Raw genomic sequence first — 22,732 nt, forward strand, 5'->3', positions numbered from 1 at the left:
TTTCTTTAAAATTTTTATTTCATTGAATCACCATGAGATACATAGTTACATGTTTGATGTCCCTTATACAGTATTCCAACACCCATCCCCTCACCATTTCCCACCATCAGTGTACTGAGTTTCCGTCCCTACCTACGGCCTCCCCTCTCCCCCACAGTCTGCCTCTACAGCGGGCACTTTTCTTCTCTCCCTCTCTCCCTCTCCCCCCCCCTCCCCTTATGATTTACAGGTACTGAAAAGAGAACATATTTGTTCCTTTACCTCCTTTCAACACTCAGTGTCTGTTCAGTGACCATTTCTACCTGTCACTGTCATAGTGGTCCCTTTGCTCTCCTAACCCCCCTCCCCACCACCACCACTTGAGGTGAGCTAGCCCTGGTTTCTGCTGTCCTTGGTAATAGTAGTCTCATACTACCTTTTTTTATAACCCCCAAATGAGTGCAGTCATTTTATACCTGGCCCTCTCCTGACTCATTTCACTCAGCATGATGTTCTCCAGGTTCATCCAGCCCCTCCCTTCCTTTCCCTTACCCAGAAGGACTCAGGGCTTACTCCTGGCTCTGTTCTTAGGGACCATGGTGCTGGAACTGGGGGTCCCTTAGGGATTTGCCACATGGGAGGCTAGCCTCTTGACCCTGTACTATATCTCTCCAGCCCTATCTGAATTTTTTTAGCTAAGTAGAGGAGTTGATCCCCTCTCCCTGAGCCTGGTGGAGTTTGCTTATCAGTAATTCAAAATTCTCCTCACACCAGTGCAACACTGCAAGAGCCTTGCATTCTGTTTGCCTTTACCATATTTTCCCTTCTGTACAAGTTCTCTGAGAGACCCAGGAAAACTCCCCTGAATGGCTCTAAGCCAGAATGCCTCTTAACATCTTCAACTAAAGATAAAATGACTCTTAAAAATAACATCTTCAACTAAAGACAAAGGTTGTTGGAAAGGAAGGGACAGTAATGGGAGATTACCAGGTCCAGTTCTATGTAAGAAGAGAAGGTGATTATGCAGATTAAAGTTTCTGCCTTGTGTTAATAGGTAATGAATTGACCTGGTCATTTTCCTTCCATGACAAAACACCCTTACATAGAAATTTTCCCTTATCAGCATAAGTGTTTCTTGTTTTAAAAATTATTTTACTTGGGGCTGGAGAGATAGCACAGCGGGTAGGGCGTTTGCCTTGCACGCGGCCGACCCGGGTTCAAATCCCAGCATCCCATATGGTCCCCTGAGCATGGCCAGGGGTAATTCCTGAGTGCAGAGCCAGGAGTAACCCCTGTGCATCGCCAGGTGTGACCCAAAAAGCAAAAAAAAAAAAAAAAAAAAAAAAAAATTATTTTACTTAATTTTTTTGGTGTTGCCAGGTATTTGATGTATATATCTCTTATAATAAACATGTGATAACTTCAGTTTGCAGAACTTTCTTTTTGTCTGCTGTTTATTTTTGAGTTTGGGGCAACTCATGGCTATGCTCAGGGCTTCCTCACTGCTGGGGAGCAAGCCCAGATCAGCAGCATGCAAGGCAGGGAACCCACCTGCTGTACTCTCTCTCAGGCTCCTGTCTGCCGTGTTCTAAAAGTAACCAGCCTAGGCACTGAGAAGATAGCTCAGAGAGCTAGAGCACATACTTTGTATATTAAAGACCTAGATTTAGTTCAATTTCCAGCACTGAGTGGTCCTCTGAGCACCTGTCCAGGAGTAACCCCTAAGCACCACCGGGTTTCCCCACTGCCCCACCCTAATAGTAAGTTCAAAAGTAACCAGTCTAAAATGATGTATGTATAGAGACGTATTTTGGGGTGGCAAATTTTCTTTTCAGAAATGACTCTAAAAAGAATTGACCATGTCTTAATTATAAACTATGACATATATGTATATCCATATCTATATAGCAGGTTTTTTGTTTCTTAGTGGGCATGTATAGTAATAAAACTGTTTTGTGATGGAGCCTTCTTAAGGAGGTAAGGGTGGAGGCTTGGGAGATGACTCAAAGATTTGGTGCTTCTCCTCTGTAGATTTGATCCCCAGCACGGTGTCCGAGCACACTCACAGTTGACCCCCCCAAACTTAACAAAGATTTAAAGATAAAGACAATTGGAGAAACTAATCAATGGGTTTGTGCATGAGTTTTAGGCTGGAGGCCCTGTTTGATCCCTGGCACTACATGGTCTCTTGAACACTGCCAGAAGTAGCCCAGAGCACTGCCAGGTTTGACCCCCAAACCCAAACTAAACAAAGAGTCAAGCTAGAGTTACCTTGTGATCTAGTAATGCCAGTACTGGTACTAATGCAAAGAAACCTCTTATATCTATACCAGTGTTTACTGCAAACATTTGCAATCCACTGTGGATGAGTATATAAAGTGTGTTGCATTTATGTGATGGAATACTATTCAGATGTAGAAAAAAATGAAAGTTTGATTTACAGCAAAATGAAAGGAGTTTAGGATTATGTGAATCAAAATAAATCAGAAGGAAAAAGACAAGTATTGGGTGATTTCACATATGTGTGCAACTTAAAGATACAGAATTGATAAATCTACTTGCCTTTAATGTATTAGGGTGTGATCCCCAGTACCAGACGTAAGAGGAAGGCAGGGAGAAGAAAGTGAGAGAAACAAAAATACAGTTGAACAATTTTTTTTTTAAGTGAACATTGACAACAGAACTAAGGTTACCTGAAATAACATTGGGGAAGGGTGTAGGCAAAAAGATAGAGAGCTTAAATGAGCAAAGATGATGGGTATATTTATATGAAGAAAATTTCTTTCAATTATAATTTGCTTTTTTATGGCTACACCCAGCACACTCCTGACTCTCTGCTCAGGGATTACTCCTGGGGTCTCTGGGCACCATTTGTAGTGCCAGGAATTAAACGCTGTTTGATCACATGTAGGTCAGATGCACTACTTGATCTGCTATCTCTCTGACCCTCATTTATAATTTTTTAAATTTGCTTTTATAATAGAGTATGGCATCATTGATTAAAAAAAGAGCATGACAATATCACTGTATCATTGTCATCCTGTTGCTCATCGATTTGTTCGAGCGGGCACCAGTAACGTCTCCATTGTGAGACTTGTTACTGTTTTTGGTATATCGAATATGCCCGGGTAGCTTGCCAGGCTCTGCTGTGTGGTGAGATACTCTCGGTAGCTTGTTGGGCTCTCCGAGAGGGCAAGCTACCTCTGAGAGGGGTGGAGGAATCGAACCCAGGTCGGCCAACCTGCAGTGCTATCACTCTAGCCCTTACAGAAAGTAATAAAATAAAATTATTTAGAAAATAAATTACTCAAATTATCAATTATGTACATTAATTCTACCTTTTTTCTAAGTTTTATTACAATTAATAACAACCAATATGTATCCTCATTAAACATTATTGTCATTAAAGTCTCTTTACTGTACTCTTGTGTTTGAGGAGTTGAATCATGTTAACTCAGTGTTACTTTAATTACCTGCATATCTTCAGGATCTTAGTACATGAAAAATTGCCATATTCTTCCCCTGTCCTCTGATGACTTCTGTATTACTCTTTTGCCTCATTTCTGTTTTATAAAACAAAATTTATCCAAATAAATTTAGGACTATAGTTGACTTTATCAAACGTTTAAATAAAAGTTAATTTTTTAGATTTTGAAGACCCTGGGTAGGGTTGGAAGAGAAATTTTGATTGTGAGAGATTCTGAGAGGACAGGCGCTGGGTACAGATGTGGCTGCTTTATCATTTTTCTTGTGTTCCCCTGGTGGCATCCTGCTCCTGAAACCAATTCGATGCTGCTGTCTTTGGCAGAAATGCAGCACGGTGTGTTGCCAGTGTCACAGCTGGGATGTCAGGACTAATTTGGAAGGTCACAAACTGCCACTCACCCATCACAGACCAGTCTTGATTTCCTGGCATTTCCTTCCACTGGAGGGGTAGGATGGAGATGCCAAGATTGAATGGAACTATTTTCCCATTAGTTCTAGCTTTTCTCAGATGAATACTTAGTCTTTGGAGTGATTGGAACGTGGGTATGAATACCTGGAAACTGTTCTAAAATAAACATCTCCTGATGCATCCACCTTCTGTGTGATGACTGCAGAATCTTTAGAAAATCAGAGAAGCCAGCTTGTGTGACAAATATATGACTCATCTTAGAGCTTAGTTTGATCCAAATTTTAGACCTCCATATGATTCATAATAAAGTGCAAAGACTCGGGAGCGGAAGACACTAATTTTAGCTTTTCTTCTATGAGATACTAGGTTTTCACTGCCCTCTCAGATTGAGTGACCTAAAGGTTCTTCCTTTTCTGATCAACGTCACAGAAATCTTGTGTCCACTTAAATGCGGTTCTTCTCTAAAAGTGGGCAACAAAGAGATTGGTTGTGGTTCGGGTTTATGACTCATGAAACAGTTGTTCATAAGAGGTATTTGTTGGAACCACAGCAGGAAGACGACATTAGTTGACTTTGAGACTCTAAAAGAGTTTTATAAATACTACAAAGTGAGAGGCAAAAGGACAGCGTGCATCAATGAAATATTAGTCTCCGAAGTAGACTCACACATTAATGATCAATATATGTTTGAAATGCACAAGAACCACTGAGTAGACTAGTGACTTTTTTGGTGTTAGAACAACTCAAGTTGGGAAGAATATCCACTTTTATAAGCTTTAAAGAGTGTGTAAGGGTATGGTTTTATGCCAGTATACATATTCTAGTAGTTTTTGTTTTTTTAGGAAACTTACGCATATTCATAAGGGAAAACTGCATGTGAGCACTTGAGGAATAGAAGTAGATATATCTCACATGTACAGAAAATGGTAGAGAAATATCTTCAGGGTGCGCTTCTTGGTTTGGTAATGACGTGAAAGGTGAGTGGAGGACAACTGCACAGGGCAGTTTCCATTGAGTAGTACTGTCCACCCAGGGCTTTGGGGTCCAGACAGCATGAAAGTCTTTGTAAAGTTGTCTTACTCAGAGTTAAAATTAAGTAAGGTGGTGGATTTACCCAGGAAGAGGATGCCACTCCCTCACACTGTAAGGTTCAGATCAATTTATTTTAGCTTTTTCTAACTCCAGAGTCATCCTAAGTTTTGTGGGGTGCAATTACTGGACAAAAAGAGAAGGGGAAGTTGCAGAAAAGAATTTTGATATAGGCCAGAGAGGTAATGCAGGGCTTATTGCTTTGCACATGGTGGACCCTGGTTTGATCCCCAACATCATATATGGTCCCCTGAGTCATATATGCATTTACCGTATCTGTAAAAGAAATTTATATTTGAAAGGTATATTTGTAAAGATACCTTGGACCAGAAAGAGAGCTATTTGAGATAGTCATTAAAAATCCCTCTATGGGGTTGGAATAACACAGTGGGTAGGGCTGTTTGCCTTGCACGCGGCTGACCCGGGTTCAATTCTCAGCATCCCATATGGTTCCCTGAGCATTGCCAGGAGTAATTCCAAGTGCAAAGCCAGGAGTAACCCCTCAGCATTGCCAGGTGTGACCCAAAAAGCAAAAAAATAACCAAAAACCCAAAACCTCTAATTACCCAAGAAACTCTTTTATAGACAAAAACAACTCAATATTTTATGTGTCCTCCCAATACTTTCCCATGATTTGCCTTTCGCGTGCCAACCCAGACCCTTACCGTTTCTTTGTTTAGCCTAAGATGGTGGAAATAAGCCCCAATCATCTGCTTTCCTTGAGTCTTTATCTCTAACAATCTAAGAATGTACTTATATATTTATGTAATTAGTTTTTCCCTTTAGTAATGTCTCTTGCATGAGGTTTGACCCATGGCTTCTACACACTTAACCTTTTAGGATAGAGAGAAAATAATTTTTTCTTCTCCAATAAAGTGATTCTCAGCACTGGAGAGGGAGGCAAGAGAGAGGGAGGGAGGAATAAAAGTGAGATAAGAATCAATTCTTCTGTGTTTAATATGGCTATTAAAGCATAAAAAAGAATTTGAGCCCCACTTACTCACATATAAAAATGAGGGTTATAACTTCGAACAGATAGTATGAGTGTCTTTGTAACCTATTTTAGTATACAGGCTAGCTTTACCATTAAAAAAAGTTAATAAAGTTTTGTTGATAAATAAGAGCATCTGCTTATATCATCAAAGATTACATTAAGAAAATAAATAGGCGATGCAAAAAAATGGGCTTATACCTCCACCTATCACCATGTACAAAAGTCTGATCAAAATGGATTAAAGACCTCAACATCAGACCACAAACCATAAGATACATTAAAGACAAGGTCAGAAAAACCCTCCACAACATTGAAGATACTGGTATCTTCAAAGCTGACATGCCACTAGCCAAGCAGGTGAAAACAGAGATAAATAAATGGGACTATCTCAAACTAAGAAGCTTCTGCACCTCAAGAGAAACAGTGACCAAAGTACAAAGACAATCTACAGAATGGGAAAGAATATTTACGCAGTACCCATCCAATAAAGGGTCGATATCAAGGATATACAATGCACTGGTTGAACTCCACAAGAAGAAAACTGCCAACCCGATCAAAAAATGGGGTGATGAAATGAGCAGAAATTTTCCCAAAGAAGAAATCCGAATGGCTCAGAGGCACATGAGAAAATGTTCAACATCACTAATCATCAGGGAGATGCAGATCAAAACAACAATGAGATATCACCTCACACCACAGAGACTGGCCCACATCCCAAAAAACAAAAACAACCGGTGTTGGCATGGATGTGGGGAGAAAGGGACTCTTCTTCACTGCTGGTGGGAGTGCCGACTGGTTCAGCCCTTTTGGAAAACAATATGGACAACTCTCAAAAAATTAGAAATTGAGCTTCCATTTGACCCAGCAATACCACTCTTGGGAATATATCCCGGAGAGGCAAAAAGGTATAGTAGAGATGGCATCTGCATTTCTATGTTCATTGCAGCACTATTTACAATAGCCAGAATCTGGAAAAAACCAGAGTGCCCCAAAACAGATGACTGGGTAAAGAAACTCTGGTACATATACACAATGGAGTACTATGTAGCAGTCAGAAAACACGAAGTCATAAAATTTGCATATAAATGGATCAACATGGAAAGTATCATGTTGAGTGAAATGAATCAGAAAGAAAGAGACAGACATAGAAAGATTGCACTCATATGTGGAATATAATATAATTGAGAAGTGCAAGTTTGCAGTGATGCAATTCCTGGCAGATATTTCTCTGGACTTAGTTACTAAAATACTAAAATAAGAAACCCAAAACTGTGAAGCCACTAGGTGCGGTCACTTGACCTCATACCTCTTCATTCTCAGCAATGGAAAACAAATTGTCAAATGCTTCCTTTTCAGCAGGTCTGACTTTAGGGGGTGACTCTCCAAACAATAATAGTGAGTTTTGTTGAAATATTGAATGCAATCAAAGTGAAAGTAAAGTGAAATTTGTCAGTTACACAGGCAAGGGGGGGGGGCTAGGGGTGTGGGGGGGGCTAGGAGTGTGGGGGGATGGGGTGGAGCTATACTGTGATTCTTGGTGGTGGAATATGTGCACTGGTGAAGGGATGGGTATTCGAGCATTGTATAACTGAGACTTAAACCTGAAAACTTTGTAACTTTCCACATGGTGACTCAATAAAAAATAAAAAGAAAAACATAACAAATTTTAAAATGACAACTTAAAAATAATTTTAACTATGCATCTTTCAAAATCTCTCTGGAATAACTCAAATGCATAGGAAAAGGAAATATATTAAAAATAAGCATTTGCTCTGGGGAAAAAAAAAAGAAAAGAAGGCAAATAGGCGAGCCCTAAATTGAGAGAAACTATTTGTATCACCTGTATCTGACAAAAAGTTTTAACTCAAAATACATAAAAAAGGAGGTTTTTTTTTTTTTTTTAAAGCAATTCAGTTTTTTTTTAAGGGCACAAAGATCTGAAGAAACCCTTCAAGTGGCTCAGCAATTTTATCCTTGGGAAAATGTTAATGTCCAATCTAATGCTCATTAGATTGATAAATAAAATGAATAGTACTAATGTTGGGGAGAATGTGAAAATTATGCGTTGGGGGAGTGTAAAATAGTACAAGCATTCTGGAAAACTCTTGGCAACAATTCTACTCCTGTATTTGAATGAGGTTCATATCTCAGCTTGCTAACTTCTTCCCCTTGGATTTTTTTTTAAAGGGGGTGGAGTGGAGCACACAGCCTGTGATGCTCAGAGCTGACTTCTGACTTCTGGTTCTGCACTCAGGGATCACTCGTAGCAGTTCATGGGGGACTCAGTATGGAGCCAGGGGTCAAACCTGTGTCTACCAGTGCACAAGGCAATTGCCTTAACGTCGGTGCTAGCTCTCCAGCCCCATCAGCTTGCTAACTTTATCTGGATGGGGAGAGGCTTCACTTACAACTTAAGCTAATCATATAAAATTGCAATCTGATTTGTTGAGGAAAATCCACATTTCAAGTATATAGGCAAGCAGTTCAGTTGGCAGTAGTGACTATGAACCACTACGACAAGTGGGGCTCAGGGTTCAGAACTTCTCTTTCGATATCAGACCCTCTGGGAGAGAAGGGCTTCTCTTCTGAGCTGAGTCTGGCAGCCGTTGTCAGAATCTGGAGCAGGCCCTTGGGCATGAAATCCAGAACCCTCACTGATTGGTATAATTAAACTCCTGTATTTGGGCTTTGCTTTCATAGGTATTTTATTAGAGTCACTTATTAGTTTTGTTTTTTGTTTGACCTCTCAGCACAGCTAAGACTTGTTTTTATCTGTACCTGCCTATACTTGCCTCTGGCATATCTATCAGTGCTCTCCTCTACTTTAATTGATAATATAAATCATTTCATTTCACTACTACCCATTTGTTGAGTAGGTAGGCTTATTGTAATAGCAATACAAATAGAAGTCTACTCCCTGACAAAGGATAAAAACAAAATTACCATGGTTATTCACTCATTCATTTCTATTTCACAGTTGTAAAGGTTGGATTTGATATATGTCTTTTGTCTGTGGTTTATTATCCTTCACATCTTGAAATAAAGTTTGTGCTTTTTTGCACAAAACAACTTTAGTGCAAAGGAAAAAAGAGAAAAATTTGTGTTTTATAACATTTCACATAAAAGCAAATCCTAGACAAAAGTATGAAAATTTTCCTCCCTTTGAAAATTTTCCCTGTGTACTTAAAAATAATTTTCAGTATTATTCCATACATAGATTAGTTATGAAAAGTTTATACATATATTGGCATAGAAAACAAAAGTGATAAGAAAGCAATTAGGGTTCAACCAAGTATAGCTGAACTAAGTGGTTTTAAAGCTTTGCTAAAATTATGTGTTAACCCAGTAAGTTCCAAGATCTCTGGCACATTTTCTCGGTAGTAAAGTTTTTTTTTTTTTTTTTGCTTTTTTTGGGTCACATTTGGTGATAGACATAGGGGTTACTCCTGACTCTGCACTGAGGAATTACTACGGGCGGTGCTCGGGGGACCATATGGGATGCTGGGGATCGAACCCAGATTGACTGTGTGCAAGGCAAACACCTACCTGCTATATTATTGCTCCAGCCCCATCAGTAGCGAAAAGTTTAAGAAATCACTAAACAAGTGTTCACTGTTCTTCAAAGGAAGTATCCTTAATAATGAAAGAGCTGTTTTTGTAAATTTTTATTTATTTTATTGAATCACCATGACATAGTTACAAGCTTTCATGTTTGAGTTACAATCACATAATGACCAAACACCCATCTCTCCACTAGTGCACATTCCCCACCACCAATATCCCGGGTACCCCAGTCCCCCCCTTTCCCACCCTCCCACTGCCTCCATGGCAGACACTATTTTCTATACTCTCGCTCTACCTTTGGGCATTATGGTTTGCAGTCTAGATACTGAGAGGTTATCATGTTTGCTCCTTTGTCTACTTTCAGCACACATCTCTCATCCCGACCAATTCTTCCAACCCTTATTTTCTTAGTGATCCCTTCTCTATTCCATCTGCCTCTCTCACAGTTCATGAGGCAGGCTTCTAACTATGGAGTAGTCTTCCTGGCCCTTGTATCTACTGTTCTTGGGTGTCAGTCTGGTGTTATGCTATTTTATACTGAAGAGCTGGTTTTAAGCTTAATGAAAATAATATGTTCAGAGTACTTGGTATTTCCCAGGTCATTGATAGCTATCAAGTCATCATTAAGAATAATACCAGGAATTATTTTTTTAAATATTATACTCCAGGGGCCGGAGCGATAGCACAGCGGGTAGGGCGTTTGCCTTGCACGCGGCCGACCCAGGTTCGATCCCCGGCATCCCATATGGTCCCCCAAGCACCGCCAGGAGTAATTCCTGAATGCAAAGAGCCAGGAGTAACCCCTGAGCATCGCTGGGTGTGACCCAAAAAGCAAAAAAAAAAAAAAAAAAAAATTATACTCCAGAGAAGTCTATCATGAAAGAGAGTCAATAATGAATATTTTATTATTAGTCACTTATTAGTTTTGTTAAAAACAAAACTTGTAAGTGTTAGAAAATTTGCTTTATAGAGTAAGATGCAGATATTGATTATGGATATATTCAAGAATGAAAATTGTGTTTTGCATGTTTAATTAAGTGCATACAAACCTTAAAGATATTTAACTGTTCTATAATTATATATATTCCAATTAAATTTATTAATCTATTGAATCATTTTTTCCTCTAAAATCACACTCAGTTCTGTTAAAGATGATCACAGTAGATCATCTTTATTTATTGTCTAAATAAGTTTAGCTTGTATTGTAGCACTGTAGATCATCTTTACTTATTGTCTAAATAAGTTTACTTGTATTGTAGCACTGTCGTCGCTTTGATTTGCTCAAGCGGGCACCAGTTGTGTCTCCATTACACTAGGTGTAGCCGAAAAACCAAAAAAAGAAAAAAAAAAGAGTCATGCTTAGAATGTTAAGTTTTTTTTAATTCGAGAGGGATCAGTTGAGAAGAAAAAGTAATTGTAATATGTGTCATTTTTCATAGCTTTGTGTTTTATCAAATTGTGCATAGTATATTAAAATATTTCCTTAAATCTGAAAAAGGAAAGATTTAACAGTTACTACAAATTATAATTAATCAGTTTAAGTCTCATACAATTGTTTTGCTTCAGTCCTGTTGCCACCCCCCCATTATTTCTATAGCATTTTTTATCTAGTTGAGTTTTATAAATTGGAAATTATTAGAGTTCTTGTCATTTTTATGAATCTGAGGATGAAGAGCTTTTTCAAAAGAACCTAAAATAATATAGCAGCCTCTATAAATAACAAATCTTTATAATAGTCAGGAGAAAGATTTGATTCAGGTTCATTAATGTGACTGACAAGAAATTTGGCTTCAGTATTGAGTGATAATCACCAATAGAATGTAATGACAAAGATTTTTAGGCGCTTCACTTCTAGAACATTCATAACATAGATTCAATTACACATAAAGGAGACTCAATATTCTTACTTGACTAGGATCCCATGCAATTTAACAATGCCACTGGTTACTTCATTAATAACTCTAGCCACAAAGGGAGAATGTGATTTTGTCATGTGCTGTTCTAAGGATCCTTCTGGAAAAGGATAGCAACTAAGTCAAAAAGACTTTAATTTGTGGGAGCCTTGTCAAAAGCATTAAAATATTTTAACACCCATAAATAATTATGAAATGCAACTTAATTACCTAACCCAAATGCTTAAAGATTTCAAAAACTTTGAGAGAAGCATGCATAGTTACAAACCAAGTTATCTCTTGTCAGGCCACGGAAATAGCTGTTGTAGCCTCAAACCCCTCCCTACTCAAAATACATAGAGTTGAACATTGATAGTTTCACGTGATTCCGTAGTTAAAAAAAGGTTTACAGCAGCAGCAGGGACCAGAACTAGAATACAGTGAGTGGGGTACTTATCTGGCATGCAGCCGACCTGAGTGCTATTCCTGACACCACATACGGTTCCCTGAGTCCACCAGGAGTGATCCCGAAGCCCTGAGCACTTCTGGGTGTGGCCCCAAACCAAAGGAAAAAATACTGTAAATAATAGCAAAAGACTACCTCTCTCTATACCCAGTAGACCAGATTTACTTAATAACTTGATGATGATAAACATGAAGCATACTTCCCCCTCTTTCCAAGTAGTAATTCAAAAGAAGAAAAAGGAAAGACATCTTTGACATCGTCTTTTCTCCAGAGCAGACTAATTATTGTTCACAAATATACTCTTTTACTAAATTAAGGAAAATCAACATCTGGTTTACATAAAATGCATTCTTAAAATTCAGGCTTTCCTTCCTTTTTTAAATAGATCTCATATCTAGTGAAGTCTCCTGGGGCCAGGCCTGGCCAGGGTCAGGGAGGACATGCAGGGACAGGCCTCACAATTGGGACAAGTGTCAGTTTCTACTTGAGCTGTTTTCCCAGCCCTTAAGCTTATATTTCACACCCCTCTAAGAGCAGGTCAATTTTAGCCACTCTGATCACATATTCCCTTATTTTTTTTTCCATTTACAAGTTCATAGTTTCCCCTTTATTATAATTTTATTTATTTATTTTGTTTTGGGTCACACCCGGCAATGCTCAGAGGCTGCTCCTGGCTCTGCATTCAGTAATCACTCCGGGTGGTGGTCAGGTGGCCATATGGGATGCTGGGAATCAAACCTGGGCTGGCCCTGTGCAAGTCAGGCATCCGATAAGTACTATGACTTTGGTTCCTCACCTATATTATTTTAACAAATTGCTTAATATTCACTTAATTACTATATTTTTCATTAACAAAACCACATCTTCATATTCCATGTCTTTCTAGTAGTTTCATTCTTTATTTTATTTTTATAAAGTAGTTCACAATATTTGATTATGTTTAATATTCAAACACCAATCCCACCACCATAAGACCTTCCCACCACCATATTAGGGATGTTACCATCCCAAACCCCAACTCGTGCCCCAAAGCAAAACCGAAACAATTTGTTCTGTATTGTTTGTTACGAATAAACAGCTGAAAGTGACCCAAGAAAGTTTCCTTAGAGGAACGTGTGAATCTGTAAAAACATGATTTCTTCTAAGGTTGGTTATCTTCTACTTTAAACCCCACCCAAAATGGTGTGCTACTGTTGAAATGTTAGTGGTGTGAGGTATGACTTGTCATGCACCTGCATTTGTGACCTAGTGGTCCAGGAGAAAGTTCACTCGTGGGTGAGGATCGGGCTGATCATGTGGAGAGTGGCTATGATCATGGTGGTGGTTGAGTTCTGGAGGCTTTTGACTGCTGGGGTTGGGTCTCTTGGGGTGGGAAGGGACCTCACTTGCCCCCCTTGGGGTGCCCCAAGTGAAACAGTGTAGCACAGGGTCCAGCAGCATGGCATGGCAGTGTTTTGTTATGCTATCTTCCAAGAGAGAAGTGGTTTCAGTCTCATGCACTAATGAGAATTCATTTGGTTTTGAGGCCATACTCACTGGTACTTCAGGCCTAGCTTTTGTTCTGTGCTATGGGTCACTCCTGGGCTGGAGTGATAGCACAGAGGTAGGGCATTTGCCCTGCATGCGGCCGACCCGGTTTGATTCCTCCGCCCTTCTCAGAGAGCCCAGCAAGCTACCCGTGGTGTATTTGATATGCCAAAAACAGTAACAACAAGTCTCACGATGGAGATGTTACTGGTGCCCACTCGAGCAAATCGATGAGCAGATGGGATGGATAACTCCTAGTGGTGCACAGGGGACCTACATAAGGTGCTGGGGATTAAACTGGGGTCAGCTGTATGCACAGCAAGTACCTTAACCCTCATACTATCTCTGTAGCCCGTAATGAGATTATTGACTCTTAGAAATTTCAAATCTTATGCACTTGAAAATATTTGGAGATATATATATATATATATATATATATATATATTCCTTAGTTTTAGGATACATAATTATTCCAGTTAAATTGTTATTTCAAACTTAATTTAACTAATAGCCCCAGAGAGAGAGAAAACAACATATTCATAGACCTAAATGTGTTAACAGACATAGAAAACCCTATTGCTAATTTTTTTAATTAGCCAGGAGTTACGTTAAAGGTGTTTGTGGAAATAAACTCATTAGATAACAACACTTCAGAGTAGCCGCGTTTGGATTTCATCTTCCATGCACGGGGTCCTTAAGTATAGTCACCCTAATGAAGCCCTGGGCTCATTGACAGGCAGTAAAGATCCAGGTACGAGGGAAAGAGGGAAAGTGTCCAGGTACACTTTGGTGCCTTTGCTGTTCCTTTTCTCTCTCCTTGCACCCTAGAGGTCTCTGTAACTTGATTGCTTTTGCCTTGGTTATAGGGACATCTTGTTCGGTATGTTTCCTAGTTCTGTTCTCCTCAGCAAAAATCCCAGGGACTTAGAACATATGGTATCCCAGAGGAGGCAGTAAGTATTGTCTGAGATAATTCTTTAAGAAAGCTCTGGATTTTAGGGGCCAGAGTGATGGTACAGTAGGTAAGGCACTTGCCTTGCATGTGGTTAACTTGATTAGATTCCCAGCACCACATCCAGTCCTCTGAGCACTGCTAGGAGTGATCCCTGAGCACAGGGCCAGAAGTAAGTCGTGAGTACTGCCAGTTGTGACCCAAACCACTCTCCCCCACCCCTCCTCCCTTCACTAAAGAAAAAGTTATGGATTTTAGTTCTTGAAGATCCCTGGAAGTTGGTGCATTTTGGTTGCCCTGAATAAAAATTCAAAAACCCATTCTCAAGGAACACACCCACAATAGCAGTTACAAATCAGTAGTAATTAAAACAGCATGGTATTGGACTGGAAACAGACCCTCAGACCAAGTTTTATAGGCAGAAATAGTATAGAAGGGCTTAATTTGTTCAGAGACATGTTCGAAGTAGAATGGGTGTGATGTGGTTGGGAGAAGTAGGATTAGTGGGGTAGAGAAGAGGCTCTCTTGATTAACCTCGACTTTAATCTGTGGAGCCATCCAAAAATGGACAGCTCAGTTATTCTTGGGAAAGTATTCTCATCTGCAAACCTGTTCGCATAAATCTTAGCTGTCTTTTACCTGAGAAAATTTTCCATTGCTTTTCTTTATTGTTTTATTTTGATGGTGTTCAGGATTGAACCCAGGACCTCATACTCTCAAAGCAAATGCTCTACTGCTGAACTAACTATATGCCTGGCCAAATTCTTATCCTGGAAAAAAAAAATTGTCAGGATTGTAAATAATGTCTATGACGTGAATGTTCATCTACTCTTGAGAAGTTTGTTTTAGAATAAAATCACATGAACTTTTCTAGCTGGTGTTGCCAGCGCCGTGGAGCAGTTTTGTCTTACTTTGACTCTTTCCTTTGTTCTCCAGTTTGATAAAGGCTATGCTTACAATATCCGCCATAGCTTCGGGAAGGAAGGCAAGAGGACAGACTACACACCTTTCAGCTGTCTGAAGATTATTCTAACCAATCCACCAGGCCAAGGGGATTATCATGGTAAGTGCTTCCAATGGCTCTGTTTGCAAAGTACAAAAACCCAAGAGCTCTGTAACCAACCCCAGAGCAACGTAATGACTTTCTGCATTACTGACAGGAATGAGTTTGTGGCTTATGTCAATCATCAGTGTCAAGCTAGCACTCCATTACTCTTCTAGTGATTTGTCTTATTATTGAACTAGGTCAGGCAAAAGAAATGCATTCAGCTTGTGTTGGGCCAGGTGGTTTTGTTCTGTTTTTGATTTTAGAGGGGGTGAGGTGGGAGGTTTTTGGCATATCCAATACGCACGGGTAGCTTGCCAGGCTCTGCCGAGCGGGCTCGATACTCTCGGTAGCTTGCCGGGCTCTCCGAGAGGGTCAGAGGAATCGAACTCGGGTCGGCCGCGTGATAGCCCAACTGCTGTGCTATCGCTCCAGACCTCCAGTAACAATAAGTCTCTAATGAGAGACGTTACTGGTGCCCGCTCAAACAAATCGATGATCCACGGGATGACAGTGACAGTGAGGGTGGGAGGTGGGAATCCTCACAACAGTGCCCAGGAGGGCCAGCATTGCTTGGTGCCACCAAGGCCACTGGGTGGTGCTCTAAAGGTGCCGGGTGGAGATATCAGCATTCCAGCCTGGGATCACATCAGGCATCTGCACCAGCCCTTTGAGCTCTCTCCCTGGCTCCCTTAGTTCTCAGTCTACTCCTCACTTGCTCTGTACGGAGTCTGCTTTTGCCATATTCTACAAGTATCTTAAAAACAGTGGCAGGCAGGTTTTCCAATGCCTTTTAAAAGGGCTACCCTCTGAATTTAGACATGATTTGTTAGTTTTCAAAAGATTACTGAGGAAAACATGTGTTTCATTCTCATTACATTCTCATTTCATTCTCATGTCATTTGATTTAATAGCCCATATTGTGAAATTTTCTGCATTACCAAAGTTTACTTCAACATGTGTCCAAACATTTTATAGTTTTAGTAACTTAAATGAAACTTCATTTTGGCGGGGGAGAGGTTGGTCATATCTGGAAGTGCTCAGGGCCAGTCAGCCAAGACCTGGCTCTGTGTGTAGGGTGGTTGCTCCTGGTGGTGCTCTGGAGACCATGTGAGGCTGAGGATGGATCCCGGGCGCCCTGCATGTAAATCATGTGCTCCAGCCTTCATCTGTCTCCCTGATTTAGCGGGTAGCTGAAGGTCTGGAGCACATGGTTTACAAAAATAACCCCAAGCAAACTTGTTTTTTTATTTTGCTTGTTTGGTTTGTTGGCTTCTTTTTTTTGGTATCACCCCTGGCAGTCAGGGAGAGAGCTCAGCACATATGCGTATGGCTTCCCAAGCAATTTTAGGAATGGTCCTGAGCACCGTGCAGGGAGTAGCCTGAGCAGTGCCAAGGAGAGAACTCAAATATACATAAAAACTGGTTTATTTTATATATGTGTATATATATATATACATATGTATGTATGTATATCGCTATGTATGTATATATACATTTATATGTACTTATGTATATATATGTGTGTACACACACAAACACTTATGTACAGTACACATAACACATGTTAGTAGTTCTCAACTTTGTCCTTCACTTAAGGTGCTTTTAGAAATGCAGATTCTCAGGCTCATCCTTCAGACATACAGAATTGGTTGTGTTTCCAGGTTATCTGAATAATTGTAGATCTTCTGAACTTTGAAAATCAGTGACTAAAACTTCTGTTGACTCATTCTTTAGATTTTTTTGTAGCCACCTTGCCAGGCATTTAACTTCTGTAGGCGCAGAGAGAGTATTCTCTTACGGAGCATGAGAAGAACCTTTGGGTCTGGCATGAAACTAATTATCATATTTGAACATGAACAATTTTATTTTTTTGCACATATACGGCTCATCTTCATGGATGTAGATTCTTACATGAGAGTTGGGGGTCTGAAAACTGAGGGGATCTATCCCAGCCAAGAGTGATTTAGGGCCCTGGAGCTTCCTGTAGAGATGAGAGGGCTTCCCTCCCTATAAAGAGGAGAAGGAAGTTTGAAGTCCAGTTGCTCGGTAATAAGATGTTTGCCATCCCATAGAGATTTTTGTAATGGGAAGTTTTTTTCTGATAAAAAAAAATTCCCAGTTCTGGGTAAAATCTCCCTAATTTTCAGGAGTTAAAGTAGTGACATAAGTGTTTTGTGACCATGGCTGATGGTTGACCTTAGCTTGAAGTAATTTGCATGCCACTGTGATATTTGGGGAAGGCAGTTCTGAACATTGTGGTGAGATCTGCCCTTCAGTTTCATTGAGATTGACCTAGTTATGCTCACAGAGAATTTTCCTGTCAAGTTTCATGTCCCAGAATTCATCATTTGTGAAGTACTTTTGTTTGTTTTGTTTTGGTTTGAATTCACACCTAGTGGTCCTCAAACTCTAGCTTGTTGCTCTGGGGTCTCTCCTGATGGTACTTGGGAGACCATGTGGTGCTGGGATTGAACCTCAGCAAGCAAACCATGCACTCCAGCCCATTGAGCTCTCTCCAGCCCCATTTAGTTGGTTTTTATTCACTGGGATAATAATGCAGTATTTTTCTTTCTTTTTTTTTTGCTTGTTTGGTTTTTTAAAAAAAATTTTATTTATTTTTATTTATTTATTTTTTGTTTTTTGGGTCACACCCGGTAATGCACAGGGGTTACTCCTGGCTCTGCACTCAGGAATTACCCCTGGCCATTCTCAGGGGACCAGATGGGATGCTGGGATTCGAACCCGGGTCGGCCGTGTGCAAGGCAAATGCCCTACCCGTTGTGCTATTGCTCCAGCCCCGCTTGTTTGTTTTTTAGTTTTTTGGGTCACACACAGAAGCTATCAGGGCTTACTCCTGACTCTACCCTCAGACATCATATGTGGTGTAGGAGAATAAAAAAAGGCGGCCTTATGCAAGGGAGGTGTCCCACCTACTGTCCTATCCAGCCCCTATTTCTGTTTCTTATTCATATATGTTAAATTGTGTCTTAGAGCTTCCATTTTGTTGCTTTTAAATTGTGATTGTTTTTATTTTAAACTATTAATTAAAAAATTACCCAAACATACAGTGAAATAATATTCATATAATATTTATTAGCTATATATATTTTTATGGGATTACTTTAGGTTCATAGCAAATTAAATTGCAGCTTAATTTTGAAAGTGCAGAGTTGCCATATATTCACTGTTCCCATACCTGCACAATCCCTCCCCCTTTATTGGTGATCCAAGTTGTTGCATGTGAGCAGATTGTTGGAGTGTGTAATCTTCTGGAGGAATTTATACCTATCAATTATATCCACTTGATTGATGCTGCTGTTCAAATATTTTGTTGCTGATTTTTGCCTTGTGGATTGGTTCCTTCTGTTGGAGGACTGTTGAAATTTTTGTCTATAATACTGGATTCGTCTCTTTCTCCTGGTAATTATGTTGGTTTTTCATCATATATTTTCACGTTCTGTTGCTAGGTGCATGTACATTAAGGGTTGTTACTCTCTTCTTGGACAATTTGTCCCTTTATTTTTGTGTTATGCCCATTTTTAACTCTGATAAAATTCCTTGCTCCGAAGTTTGAGCTATTTGAACTAGTTTAAGTACCTACTCCCATAGTTCTTTGATATTCTGTTCTTGCTTTGGTTTTTTTGTTTTGTTTTTCTGTTTTGGAAGTTTCCATTGACATATCAAACTCTGATTCTTCCTCAGCCCTGTCTACTCAAAAGCCCATCAAAGGACTTCTTTTATGTTACAATGTTTTGATCACAAACATTTTTTGTACTTATTAGAATTTTGTCTCTGCATGCCTGCTTTGTCCATTAGCACCTATTAGTCATATTATTTTACATTTCTGGCTTGGTCATCTCAGAATCACTTTTTATATGCCACTCTAGTTCTGATCCTTGTTCAGTCTCTTAAAAATGTATTTTCTGCCTTTTCATCTGGGTAATTTTCTCTTAATAAGTAGGCATGACCCACTAGGTAAAAATGCTCCAGAAAATAAACCGTTAGTAAAATGAGGGTAAAGTTTTGGGAATAGGTGGGTACTCTATAGTTCTGTGATTAGGGTTTTCTCTTTCGAGAGCCTGTGGACCTGAACTATGAACTTCCATATGACTGAATTCTTCCTCTCGTAGTTGGAACAGGATGAAAAGAGACAACAGAAATTGGGTATTTCCCCACCTCTAGGTAGACTGGACTCTGATAGAATAGCTCTGCTTGAAGGCAGGCTTTATTAAAGGAACACAGTGAAGCTAGAGATTGGAGCAAGTACATGAAAGCACTTGGCTTTGCACATAGCAGTTTTGCATGCTGCACAACATATGAACCCTTCAGCACAGAACAAGGAGTAATACCTGATAACCATGGGTTGTGACCCCTTCCACCCCCCCAACCTTACCCCAATAAATAAAATAGCAAGTAGTTCCAGAATATTTAAAAATTGTTACTTTAGAGGTTAAGTTTATGAAGTGTGGAACCTTTTATGGAACATTCTTGGAGTTTATACCTCAGACTTGTCCCTGTAGACAACCTAACCATTGCCAATTACAGGTTGGTTTGCCCTACCCAGTGCATCTCCTGAATAGATTTCTGCTCTGGTCAGTTATGACTCTCAGTGTCAGCCTCTTTCTTTAGTTTGGGATATTCCTGTGACCCCGCTTCTTGGATGAGTATAAGAGGAGTTGCCGATTTTTTGGTTTGTTTATTTAATTTAATTTAATTTTTGTTTATAAAGACGGAATAGCACCTTTTAATTCCTATGTCTGAACTAGAAACCAGAAATCTCTATCCTGTAGTTTTGTGTTTACAATGTTTAGTCATACAACCTTCTAACACCAATCCCATCACCAGAGTCAACTTCCCTCCGCTGGTCCCAGCTTCCCTAAACTCCACTCCCATCCCTCTCCACTGTTTATCTCCTTGATGGGCACTATTTCGGTTTGGTTTGTTTTGTTTGGGGGCCAAACTCAGCAGTGCTCAAGAATTACTGCTGGTGGTCTCAGGGGCCAAAAGGGATGCCAAGTATCCAACCCGGATTGGCTGCATGCAAAGCAAGTGCCCTACTCTCTATACTATCTCTCTTTCCACTCTTTTTCTTTCCTTTCCTAGCCTTCTCAGCCCTATCTTCCTTCTTATAGGCTTTTCATGTAATTTTTTAAATGAGGAGAAACTGTGAGATTGCATAAAGATTTCAGATAAACTATTTTATAGCTACCTTGTGATTATCTCTACTTGGTTAGCAAGTGGCATAATTAAAAGTGTTGCCTCTTGGTAGTGAATGGGGACCTTAGCTTGAGAATGCTGTTATGTTTTATGTAACTCTTGAGCCTGTAGTACCCTGATAACCGTACAGCTAAGTCGTCATTTAGATAAAGAGAGGAAAGCAGTTGCACCCATGGGCAATTAACTTTTTTATTAATAAGCTGTTAGACAATTAGGGTGAGCTTAGACAGCCTCTGGAGTGTGGTATTATGCTAAGTCCTGGGTAAATAACCTTGTTGATGTGCTGGCTTGTTCTTTGTTGTCAGGGTGCCCATTCCGTCATAGTGATCCAGAGCTGCTGAAGCAGAAGCTGCAGTCATACAAGATCTCTCCCGGAGGGATAAACCAGGTAGGTCAGATTCTGCTCTGCACCTTCCGTAATGAGGCGTCAGACACTGCCTCTCAGTTTCATTTACTGTTCTCGCAGTGATGCTGTGTACTACTTGTCAGGCCTCCTCCAGACAGCCTGTCTTCCGGGCGAACTAAGCACAAGTCTTGACTTTTCTGCTTTAGACTCCCTGGAAATTCTAGTTCTTCAGTTGGCTCAGCTCACTCTCATTTTTCTGGGTAATAAAGGAAGCAGGAAACGCTTTTTCTCTCTCAATTTGTTTTACTATCTTAATTGAGGCCATTACAAAATAAATTTTAGAAAAATGTATTGAAGCTTATTAATGAAGCTGAAAATTAATAACATTATATTTCATCTTAGCAAATTGCTTTCTGTGCTTGCATGTCGGTTAGAGTAGCAGATAATATAGTGTGGACTGGCTGAATGTTGGGATATGCATCGGTTGTTGCTGTTACATCTATACTTCTAATGATAGTTCATTAGGTACAATAATTTCTGAAAATGCTTTGTCTTAGAAAAAAATATCTTAAATGCTTGAATGTAAAGCAAACATGTAAGAATTTATTTTTTAGTAAAGAGTCTTTGAAAATATTGTCCTGTTGCAAAGATTACTCTCTTTGTATGCACTGTTTCCCCAAAGTAGGCAGAAGTGGCCACCCCCCAACCCCTCCACCCCCCGCTTCTCCTCCAATCCCCCCATCCTCCCTCAACTCCCTCCCTCACTCAGAGCACCAGAGGAGTCCAGGGCAGGGTCAGAAGTAGCCTGAAGGGCAATTGGGAGATGCTTGTGGTTTGTCTTTTCTTTTTGAGGGCAGGGCACTTCTTAATTTTTGTTTCTGAAAAGGGATGTGAGAGGCCAAAGAAGAACCTCTGATCTGTTTTCCGTTTTTTTTATTTGTTTTTTGTTTTATTTAAGTTTTGGGGTCATACCTGGCAATGCTCAGGGATGACTCCTGGCTCTGCATTCAGGAAATTATTCATAGCTGTGCTCAGGCTACCATATAGGCTGCTAGGGATTGAAGTCAGGTCAGGCACATGAAAGGGTGTGTAACCTATCTCTCCAGTCCCTGTATTCTGCTTTTGAACTTGAACTTTCAGGGAGGGGCTCAAGAGGAACTTCTGCTCTCTTACTTTAAGAACCACATTTTTAGAGCTGGATCATCTAAATCATTGTGTATCTTTGAGTATTTTTACTTGAAGAAAACAAATATTCTAGAAAACTATTGCTTCTACTATGCCTACAGTCTAAATCAAATTTACTTCATACCTTTTTAGTATTATGGACAAGGTAGTGTTGTTCAAGGTGATTTTTGAGGAAACAGACCAAATATAATTTCCTGCTCCCACAGGACCAATGTCTAGCGAGAAATGTAAACCTAGTGTTATCAGAGAGGTAGACAGAAAGTATCTTGATCCTTGAAGACGGGAAAATATATTCCTCCAAGGAAACCAAGAAACACTTGCTGGAGAGATTTAACTTTAAAGGGAGGATGGGAATTAGGATGTGATACTGCATGAATAAAAGGAGGGAGCTGTATAGGATCTCATGATTTACATAATAGTGGCACCAGAATATAAACCTTAACAGACAACTTAAAAGAAGTTTGGTAGACTAGGTTTAGAGGTGTGACATTTTAATCACATTAAGAATGTGAATTTGGGGCCAGAGTGATAGCACAGTGGGTAGGACATTTGCCTTGCTTGCGACTGACCAGGTTCAA

General features: G+C 39.8%; 1 protein-coding gene across 3 annotated transcripts in view; it reads left to right on the plus strand.

Annotated features, from left to right (window-relative positions):
- PRIM2 (DNA primase subunit 2) overlaps positions 1–22,732 on the plus strand; it is a 320,487-nt gene that overhangs the window by 247,293 nt on the left and 50,462 nt on the right. For all 3 annotated transcript variants that reach the window (XM_055136087.1, XM_004605876.2, XM_055136086.1), the window contains exons 11-12: positions 15,295–15,421; positions 20,929–21,011. In XM_055136087.1, coding sequence (XP_054992062.1) covers positions 15,295–15,421; positions 20,929–21,011 — 210 coding nt within the window. The remainder of the gene's footprint in view (positions 1–15,294; positions 15,422–20,928; positions 21,012–22,732) is intronic.

The sequence above is a fragment of the Sorex araneus genome, chromosome 4 (assembly GCF_027595985.1).
Source record: "Sorex araneus isolate mSorAra2 chromosome 4, mSorAra2.pri, whole genome shotgun sequence".
Taxonomy (NCBI): domain Eukaryota; kingdom Metazoa; phylum Chordata; class Mammalia; order Eulipotyphla; family Soricidae; genus Sorex; species Sorex araneus.